This window comes from Amblyraja radiata, chromosome 1 (assembly GCF_010909765.2).
Source record: "Amblyraja radiata isolate CabotCenter1 chromosome 1, sAmbRad1.1.pri, whole genome shotgun sequence".
Lineage (NCBI taxonomy): Eukaryota > Metazoa > Chordata > Chondrichthyes > Rajiformes > Rajidae > Amblyraja > Amblyraja radiata.
The window spans coordinates 71102152-71112868 of record NC_045956.1 but is presented as its reverse complement, the minus strand read 5'-3'; the positions used below and the strand labels follow the sequence as shown (position 1 = coordinate 71112868).

Sequence of the window (10717 nt, the reverse complement as noted above, 5' to 3'; positions counted from 1 at the left end):
AGATCATGGCTATTCTTTTCCCTCATTTCCTACATTACCTACATACTACTTTCCCGCATTAATTACATAAACCTTGATTCCTTTATGACCTGAACCTATTGAACCCTGCCATTAATATACTCAGCAACTCAGCTTCTGATTGAAAAAATTCCATCTCATCTCTGTTCTGAATTGCCAACGCTTTTTTCTTGAGACCGATTACTGTTTTAGACCCCGCAGCCAGATATATTGGCATATACATTGTCAAACTCCCTATGAATTATGTATGCTCCGGTGAGACCATCTCTCATTTTTCTAAATTCAAAGGCGTATTGGCCTAATTTGCTGAATCTCTTTCATGGCCAGAGTTTCAGAAGTATTATTTGTGGTAATGTTCAGCCAGATTTGAATCTGACTTAATCTCTTCCTGGCTCAACAATTTTGGGCGTTCCTGTCCATTTTTATTTTACTGTTTTTTGTTTATCATTTAAATCTTGTTGCTAAGGCTTTACTTTCAGGGTTAGTTGTTGTTTGCATTCCAGCTCTCATGGTATCAAAGGTTGTTGAAAGTTAATATTAACACATTTTTCTATCTTCTGAGGCTTATCAGCCTGTCTGTTTATTCAATGTAATAGGACCTTCCGATCTGAAGTGCATATCATATCAGCTAGAAAAATCTTTAATATCGGGTAAGTTGGTTATTTCAAAAGAGTATGCCACAAGGCTTTCTATTAGCAACAGATAACACAGGCAAAGAAGTGTTATCAACCTTAAACTCCCCTTAATAGTTCATTAAGCAGGCCTTATCCTGTCACAGATACTCCCTTTGTGCTATCAATTCCCTCTGGCCGCTTTGTTTGCAACTAATACTACATTTTCTTTTTTCTTTTTCCCAGTTCTGACAAAGGATCTTTACCCTGAAACATTAACTCTGTTTCTCTCTGCATAGACACTCTTTGACCTGCAGAGGGGTTCAGCTGGTTTTTTTCTCTTGCTCCTGCAGCTCTGTGGTCCCTGCCTCATGATCTTCATGCACCTCTTCCCCAGCTTCCATTAATTGTCTTTGGTTTGCGAGACTATGCTGCATGCAGCGTGCAGCAAGCAATGATATAAGTCTTTACAACTGCTTGCTATGTACTACTGTTTGGCATTTACAGCTCATCCTTGTTCAATGGTTCAATGGTACTTTATTGTCACATATACCTAGATATAGTGTAATTCTTTGTTTTGCACTCAATTCAGGAAAATCATACTACTCATATGCACAATCATAAGTTAATGCTAAAGTGCTATTTACTGAGGAGACCAATAACATTTCCCACTCATATTACTTGCATGGTTTTTGTATATGCACCCAATATTTTGGTAAAAGACTGCATCGGCATGAATAGTCAGAGAAGTAGAGCATTGGTCTTGTCTCCCTGATATTATCCCTTCAAACAACACTGTAAAATGCCAGCAGTGCAAATTCATTCAGGATTAATGTGCTTCCCAGAAGCCTGATATTCATCATGAAGACATTCTTCTCATGATCCTTAACAGGTTGTACATTGAGGGGGAAAAAATCTTGCTGATAATAAAGATCTTTGTTACCTTAAATCTGTGGAATTCTTTGCCACAGAAGGCTGTGGAAGCCATCAGTGGATATTCTTAAGGAAGAAAAAGATATATTCTTGATTAGTACATGTGACAGAGGGCAGGAGAATGGGGTTAGGAGGGAGAGTTTGATCAGCCATGATTAATTGGCAGAGTAGACTTGATGGGCCAAATGGCCTCATTCTACTCCTATCACTTATGATCTGACAATGCAATCTTTATACTATGTGTGCAGTCAATGGTTTTATATACTCATAAGGAGCCAGTAACACTGGCATATCCCAGTGCCCAAGATGCCACCTGTTATTCACTGAAAAAAAATTTGATGGAATAATTTCTTCAAGTGTACACACAGTGTTAGTAAAGAGATTTGCTATCTTTAAATATATACGGCAACTGGGAGTTTCGTTCGTAGATATTTTTTTCTAATTGGTTTAAATATTAGGTAAAGCATTTCTGTTTTTTTTTAATTAAGAGTGTGGCAGGGGAGCACATGCCCTTGTGTTGCATGGTTGTTGCATATGGGAATTCCAACTGCTCTTTGCAGCTCGATTGACCAGCCTGAGTCCCAGGTTATGGTGCTTGAGTTCCACTTGGAGGCACTACAATGGTTCAGCATGGGTGAGAATTCTGCAGACATCATTGAAGGAGGCCACCCCACTGCTTAAATAAATGCAATCAGAAAGGGAATGGATGAAGACCAGGCAGAGAAAGGGTGGCAGCAAGAGGTCAAACAAGTCTCATAGTGCATCTTATTGTTGTGTCATGTTGGAAAATAATGGGGATTAATGTTTCTCTGGGGATTGCAACCAAAGCAAAGATCAGGGCACCTGAAATGGCTGAGCTGCACAAGTGGGGGGAAGACTAAGACTAAGACATAGGAGGTTTATTACAGAGGGTATGGACAGGCACTGCTTTAGCCTGAAACATAATATTTCCTGCTGTCGGTGTTGTGGATATCAGTGAATAGTAACAAAGCATTTCGAAGGAGGAGGGTAAATGATCAGATGTCTTTGTTCACAATTGTATGAATTACATGAAAAAAGAGGAGTGATGTCTTGCAAAATCAATTTAGCGAGCTAGCCATCAGAAAGAATAAACACAACTTCCAAGGTTGTAATCTATGGATTACTTCTGCTGCCATATGCTAGTGAGTCCAGGAAAAAGAGGATAATCTGATGATGTGTCCATGAAGGGATGGTGCAGGAGGGGTATAGATTTCTGGATCATTTGGATGATTTCTGAGCTATTGCAACCTATACAAATTGGATGGATTGCAACTCATTTTGAATGGGTCCTACATGCCTGCAGGGAGATTCGCGAATGCGTTTGGAGAGGGGTTAAATTAATTTGGCTGGAGAATGGGACCCAGAGTAGGAGTCGAGCAGAAGGTGAGGAATGGTCGCACCCAGAAGGAAAACTGAGTCAGTCCAGTAGGAAGAGCATACATGGATTTGTAGAGGCACATGGGAGCAATGCACAGCTAGATTATATCAATATTATTGCAGGGAGTCTGAGTCAGTTGTATCATGGCATTAATTAACATACGGTGGCAAGATGTTATCAGAGAGATGTGATTGAAAGTTCACCAGGAACACAACTCAACATTCCAGGGTACGGAATTTTCAGGTGGGACAGGGTGGATATGAAAGTGGAGGCAGCTTTGCAATATTAATCAAATTACTGTTGCACGGAAGAAAGATATCCCACAAGGTTCTTCAAATGAGACCATGTGGATGGAGCTAAAAAAACTAGAAGTGTGTGATCACTTTGCTGGAGGTATACTACTGGCCTCCAAATGGTCAGAAGGAGGCAGGGGATTACATAGTCATATATATAGGAGGTATGGATCTAGGAATAGGAATACGTTATTGTCACATGTGACTAGGCACAGTGAATTGTTTTGCTTACATACACAATGTATACAAATAGCAGCCACCTACGGCGCTGACAAAGTTACAAAGCACGAGAGCTCCTCCTTTTGCCCTCACCCCCCCCCCCCAACAGTTCCCCCATGCCGGGTCCCCATTGTCCTTTGTCCCCCCCCCCCCCCCCCCCCCCCATATTGTCCATTGTTCTCCCCCCATCTCCCTCATTAACGTCCATCAGCCACGCATTTATACTAATCTGACACTAATCCATTTTATTCTTCACAATTTTCTCACCAACAGTCCCTGCTACTGCTACCAGACTCTACTACTCACCTACACTCGGGGCAATTGTCAGTAACCAATTCACCTACCCATCGGTCCGTCTTTGGGTTACGGGATGAAACCAGAGCAGCAGAGAAAACCCGTGCAGTTACAGGGATGATGTGCAAACAGGAAAAGGAAGATAAATTAGATGGCTGGGTGGATTGGCGGGAGGGGGGGGGGGGACAAAGGACAATGAGATTATTCAGTAGTAGTAGACGAGGAAGGAAGGAGGGCTTTAGATATCTGGATGGTGGGGGGGGGGGGGGAACGAAGGACTAGTGCTACACGTGTTGGTTTAAACTAAATAGTGGGGGGGATTGACAAATTGGGAGTATAAAGATGGAGTTAAAGGGAAAGCAAGTACAGGAAAAGTTACAAAAGACTCCCGAAGTAATGGGAAGGAGAGTTCAAGAAGGGATAAGAGAGTAAGGTCATGGTCAATAGTGACCGGTATGAGAGGGGAGGTGAATACCAAAGTCAAAGTGTTGTATATGAATGTGTGAAGTATAAGAAATAAAGTGGATGAGCTTGAGGCTCAGTTAGATATTGGCAAGTTTGATGTTGTGGGAATTACAGAGACATGGCTGCAAGAGGGCCAGGGATGGGAACTGAATATTCAAGGGTATACGTCCTATCGAAAAGGCCTCCAGGTGGGAAGAGGTGGTGGGGTAGCTCTGCTGGTGAGGAATCAAATTCAGTCCCTTGCACGGGGTGACTTAGAATCAGGTGTTGCAGAGTCAGTATGGATAGAACTGAGGAATTGTAAGAGTAAAAAGACCCTAATGGGAGTTATCTACAGGCCCCCAAACAGTAGCCTTATTATAGGGTGCAAATTGAATCAAGAGCTAAAATTGGGTTTTTTTGATTGGCAGATGGTTAGACAATGGCTAGAAATGAAAAGAAAAAATGTGAGATCAGGAAATAAGAATAGAGGAGGTGAGAAATGTTGGGCCACAGAGAGGAATATAGGTGGAAGGGGAAGGGGTCAACCCAGCTTGGTGGCCACTAATTCCACTTTTCTGCTTGGCTTCTTATATGATCTTAAACTGAGCATCGAGGCATTCATTCGTTCGTTCCACATCCAAAATGTTGTTTGTTTCGGTCTCTGCTTATCTGCTGCTGAGACAGCTTCTTCACATTTGAGTTTAATTTATTCTGCCCAGTCCCCTGTCCAGGGATTGCCAATTTTCTTCTGGCAGTGTTCGAATATTGCACTCTAAATAAATTAGATATCACATCAAAAACTATCTGTATCCTAACTCAAACCAATTCACTCATCATAATTGTGTTCACTTTTACTTGCTCGTGTTTTGAATATACTGTACCTCAGTTTTTAAATTCTCACCATTATGTTCAAATTCCTTCATAGTTTTATCGATCTTTGTATCATTGTAATGACCTTTACAACTCTTTGAGATTCCACACCTCTTCAACTCTTGGTTCTTAAAGGGCCTGTTCCACTTGGACGTCATTAGCGCGTCACGCAGATGGCGCGCAAAGATTTTGTACATCCCAAAATCCTGGGGCGCCACGCGTGACTGCGCGTCACTGCCTACGTCACCACGCACCATGCGCGCATCACGTGCGTGTCACAATGCGCCGTCGTGCGTCGTGGCGCGTAAATGATGTCGCGTAAATGATGTCGGGTAAATGACGCGCAAATAACGCCCAAGTGGGACAGGCCCTTTAATTTACTGAGTTGGATCATCCCCATTTTGGTGAAACCTCATGTTATATTTGCAGACACATTTACTTTTTGTGGCCTGTGGGTGCAAGCAAATTGGAGATCTGGGTGCTGTGGCTATCATGTGAAGTGGAGAAGACTATGGTAATGACTAGGCTTCACGCAGCGGATCCTGGGAACCTGTCTTTGGATCACCCTGATGGTGTTCAGCAGATAGTTTCTGTCAAAGTCCTTTGAACAAATTTTTACAGGATTTCGATGCACAACCTTAAAAAAAACTATTCCAATAAACAGCAAATACTGGTGTTTTTAAACAAATTTATAATGTAAAATAAGTAATTTAAATTAATGTAACATGCACCAGCCATGGGTGGAATACAGATTATGCTAGGAAACCTTTCTCCATATCAGAGTTAGATAAGACTAGAGAATATAGGCTTAGGGTAAGGAGCAGAGAAGAATTGAAAATCTGATTGAATGGTGCCAGAACAACAATCTTGATCTTGACATCATCCCAAAACCAAGGAGCTAACTGTTGACTTCAAGAAGGAAAGCCAAGGATGTACAAATCTGTCTTCATCAACGGGATGATGGTGGAGAGAGTCAACAGCTAAGTTCCTGTACATTCATATCTTTGAAGATCTGCCTGGTCTGGCACATTGATGCACACGCAAAGCAGGCTCGGTATCTTCTTGTAATTCCTGAGAATATTGACATGATTCAGTATGTTGATGAAGACTCTATTGAACTCCTGCAGGTATAAGGTACAGAGCATACTGATTGATTGCACCATGGCATAGTTCGGCAACTTAAACGCCCAGAAATAAAGGCGATTACAGAGTGTAGATAGTGCCCAGGCACTGACCTCCCCACCATCGATGGGATTTATTGGAGACACTGCATCTTAAAGGCAGCTGACACCACACCAGGCTGGCCCTGCTCTCATTTTGCCCCTATCATCGTGAAGAAGGTACAGGAGCTTGAAAACAATTACCACCAAGTTCAAGAATAGCTTCTTCCCAAAAATTATTGGGCTCTTGAACACTACACAACACTCACCTCAACAATTACAAACTTCTATGGACTGTCCTTGGCTGTAAGTTCAAAAGTTATAGGAAGCAGAATTAGGCCATTCGGCCCATCAAGTCTACACCGCCATTCAATCATGACTGATTCTATCTTTCCCTCTCTAGCCAATTCTCTGTACTAATCAAGAATGTGCCAATCTCTGCCTTAAAATATCCATTGGTGGCCTCCACACCCTTCGGTGGCAATGAATTCCACAGATTCACCACCGTCTGACTAAAGAAATTCCTCCTCATCTCCTTTCTAAATGTACATCCTTTTATTCTGAGACTATGGCCTCTGGTCCTAGACTCTCCCACTAGTGGAAACATCTTCTCCCCATTCATTGTATCCAGGCCTTTCACTATTCGGTAAGTTTCAATGAGGTCTCCCCTCATCCTTCTAAACTCCAGCGAGTACTAAGGACTTTGGTTTTTGCACTACTATTGCAGTTATTAATTTATTGAATTTAAAAAAAAGTATTGCCTGATAAGCTACTGCAAGTCAGAATTTCATTGTTCCGTCATCTGTACATTTGACAAATAAACAGTCTAGATTCTTGGCATTTACCTGGAATGCACTGGCTGAGAGAATGGTTGCAGCTGAGTTACTTATAGCATTTAATAACTAGCAAGATGAATTCTTCAACTGCTTAGGCCATGGGCCAAATGCTGGATGATGAGATTACCATGTAAGGGTGCATGGTCGGCATGGACGAGTTGGGGCAAACGGGTGTTTCCATGCTGTGTGACTGAGTCTCTGTTTTACTGTGCTGCTGATTTGTCATGAATTGTCTGTTTTATGTATCATTGTATAACTGCAAAGTATGACTTAATCCATCTGTACCCTTCCAATTTTGTTTGCCAATAGTGACAGGGGAAAGAAATTGGGACTAATTAAATTAAGCCGTATTTACATAGCACCTTTCATGATTACAGGATATTCCAAAGCACTTAATCTACAGCCAAGGAAAGACTTTTGAAACGTGGTTGCTGTTATAACATAGGAAATAAAGGAGCCAATTTGGACTGCATGCTCCCAGCAATATGATAATAATCTGCCCGATTTGAGCAACATGGATTGAGAGATCAATATTTATCCAGGCAGTGGGGTATAAGTCTCCTGCTCTTAAAAAAAATAAGGCAATGGATTATTCTCAGTCAACCCAGGAGACCAAGCAGGCCCTAGACAGTTAAGCATGCCATACTTTAACGTGTATATTAATAGCTGATTAAAAATCTCACAGCGAATGTTGCTGTTTTATATTGTTTTAATGAATTTATTATAATCTTAATAATAATATTTAATGAATTTATTATAAAATATTGAAATAGTAGTTTAAGTTCAAAAAGAGTAATAACAAAGCCTTGCTTAACTGTAATGTAGAAACTAAAATGTGATATAGAAATCCATTTTCAATACTTATTTGCAAGTTTTGGCGTGTCTTCTCTGTGGACTAAACAACAGGGGGAAAAAACCCCACATTGATTGATAACGATGTGAAAAAGAGCAGGAAATGATATCACGCCACCACTTGCAAAGATGAGTTGTGGCTGTGCAGCAATAACCTCGCTCAGGGCGCAGCAGCTGTCCCGCTGAGGGACGCCTCCGACACACCCAGCTGAGACAACCCACTCCCAACAGGCGCTCTGAATACAACGCCAGCGCCAGTTATACCCGCTGCTCCGTGGTCTGCTTTGTGCACGCAAACGCCACAGAGGCCGGGCTGCACAAGTTCATCCCCCGCCGGAACGCCGACCTCCTTTGGGAAGTTTCAGCTTGGAAGTGAACGAGCGACTGTGGCAAGCGGCCAAGCCATCTCCTGTACTGACGCAATGTGCAGTTTAACCAAGTCGCTTTGTTTTTCGCTCCTGTCGGGCGATCGTGTGGATTCGTTCTAGGAATCCGATGGTGACTGTTTAATGTTTGCTGGAGGATCTCGCTCTGAGTTCCTGGAATCTGTGCTTTGGGGCTTTACAACGTTTAATTGCACGATAATGAAGCGGCGGCGGGCTGTTGCTGTTTGCAGGAGTCCTTGCCCCAGGCGCTGGGATTTCATACTCTTTGTAGCAGTGTTTCTGATCATGAACGATCCACGAGTGGTGCAAAGTGAAGAGAAGTCGTGTCACGGGGCGTTTGATCTGTACTTTGTACTTGACAGGTAACATTCAGCGAGTGGGTCGGGTTTGGGGTTTGTTTAAACCGCAGCTGCCAGCTCAAGTAGAGAGATGAAATGAATTGTGGGCATTGATAGACCACGTGCGGTAGTAAATGGGGAAATAAACAGGCAAAATGAGCAAGAACTGTGCTACTTGTCCAACCGCAGGAGAAACGTTATTCTAAATAAACTTTTAAAAGTATTTTCTGGTCATTAAATAGGAGCAAGAAAGTGGGGGGGAGGGGAGAGAGAGTTATAACTGCATAATTATAAATAGTTGATTTTGCTGTCTTGATCGAGCTGATTGTCTGTTATTTTGCAGATCCGGGAGTGTTTCTGACAACTGGGGTGAAATCTATGAATTTGTGGAAACACTGGTCCATCGATTTGTCAGGTAATGTTCAGCAAATCTACTCCACAAACTTTGGCGCAGTTAGTGCATGGAGAAAAGTTTTGTTTAACTCAGTTCGTCGCCACATGGGGGAAGTAAGAGGCAACAGAAACGGAATCATCTTTCACGGGCCAAATGCGAAATAAAGTTTGAAATTTAGATAAAAAAGTGAAATTTGAAATTTGTGTCATACATCAGGTGTTGCTTATTGAGGATTAATGCATTTTGTATCGGTTTTTTCTTGCAGTCCCCAAATGAGATTATCTTTCATCGTGTTTTCATCCCGAGCTGATGTGAAGATGCCTCTCACCGGTGACAGGTCTGTGTCAATTGCTTTGTTTTCATTCTAAGCGGAAATGCATCAACTAAACTGTTGTTATCAAACCTCCCCCAAAACATACTGTCATCCTTATTTATTCTTGAACATTCATCCAAAGTTCTCAAATATGTTGCCTCCACTCCAATTTTATCCAAATTACATCTTGTTTCTGTCCTACCTAATCCCTCCATAAACAAAATACAATTCTATGTATTTTTTTAAATGATGACTTTCCTGTAAATTACGTGAGATGAAATGTATTCAGAAGTTACCTTCGGGCCGATCTCACTGGTCAGTGCCAACAATTCTGAATGCAATCTCGATTTTAAAAATGGCATTAAGTTCTAAACTTCCACACTTGCTGATCAAATGCAGAAGTCCTGGAATTATTATCAGATTTAGAATACTAAGGTTTGATTGTTAGACATAAGCATCATAGGGAGATGCAGCATTGAAACAGGCCCTTTGGCTCACTGAGTCCACACCTATCATTAACCAGCTATTTACACTAATCCTATATTAATCCCACCTTTTGGTCCGGTCTGGTTGATTCTCCCACGCATCAGCACAGTTCAGTCATTCCAGAAAAAGAATGCAATGACTACGACCTCAGATCATGGCATTGTCATGGTGTGCTGGCCTGCAGTGATACCTGGTCTCCTGTTTACCTTGGATAAACACGGGGCCACCTACAGCAGGCAAACCAAAGCAGCGCAGACATAAATAGAGATGTACTCTCTCCACAAATGTCTTCAAATCCATTGGCACAAGTAAATCTATGTTAGTATCCTCTCCCAGGCTTATACTCCAGGTATTGATACTCTTAATTACATAGTTGTCTTGACTTGACCACGTTATTGTCTTGCAAATACCAGACTCCCAAAACAGACTACCTGACCTCTATCTTGCCATGAGATTATCAAAATAGCTGGTAAAACTGTTCAGGGATGCTCCCAAAGCCTCCTTAGAAAACATAACATTTTCAACAACTTTTGTGAAGCTCTGCCAGTAAATGAGCAAAAGCATGTAGAGGGCACTGACAGCCTTGAGTCTTGTTGTCAGTGCCACGTAGAAATCCACAGAGATGGCAAAAAGATACCCTGTCTCATCTGAGATGGAACCCATGGATCCCATATTAAATCTCAGAAACCACCTCTGAACATATTGAGGGGCTGCCGAGGAAAATAAGTATGATTTTTGTACTCCAGGAAATAGTGTATTAGGTAATAGACCTGAATGGCCAGGTCTAACAAATGATATCCTTCAGGGCGATGTGCTGAAAATTTAAATCATTGAGGTATAAGGATATAAAATAGAATCAATTGGGCAC

The 10717-nt window shown here is 41.8% G+C and overlaps 1 protein-coding gene across 1 annotated transcript in view; it reads left to right on the top strand.

Moving 5' to 3' along the window:
• The first annotated feature begins 8060 nt into the window (after positions 1–8060).
• Positions 8061–10717, top strand: part of antxr2 (ANTXR cell adhesion molecule 2) — a 208971-nt gene continuing 206314 nt past the window's right edge. The window contains exons 1-3 of the mRNA XM_033023964.1: positions 8061–8680; positions 9000–9071; positions 9316–9387. Of these exons, the coding sequence (XP_032879855.1) occupies positions 8442–8680; positions 9000–9071; positions 9316–9387 (383 nt within the window). The 5' untranslated portion in view covers positions 8061–8441. The remainder of the gene's footprint in view (positions 8681–8999; positions 9072–9315; positions 9388–10717) is intronic.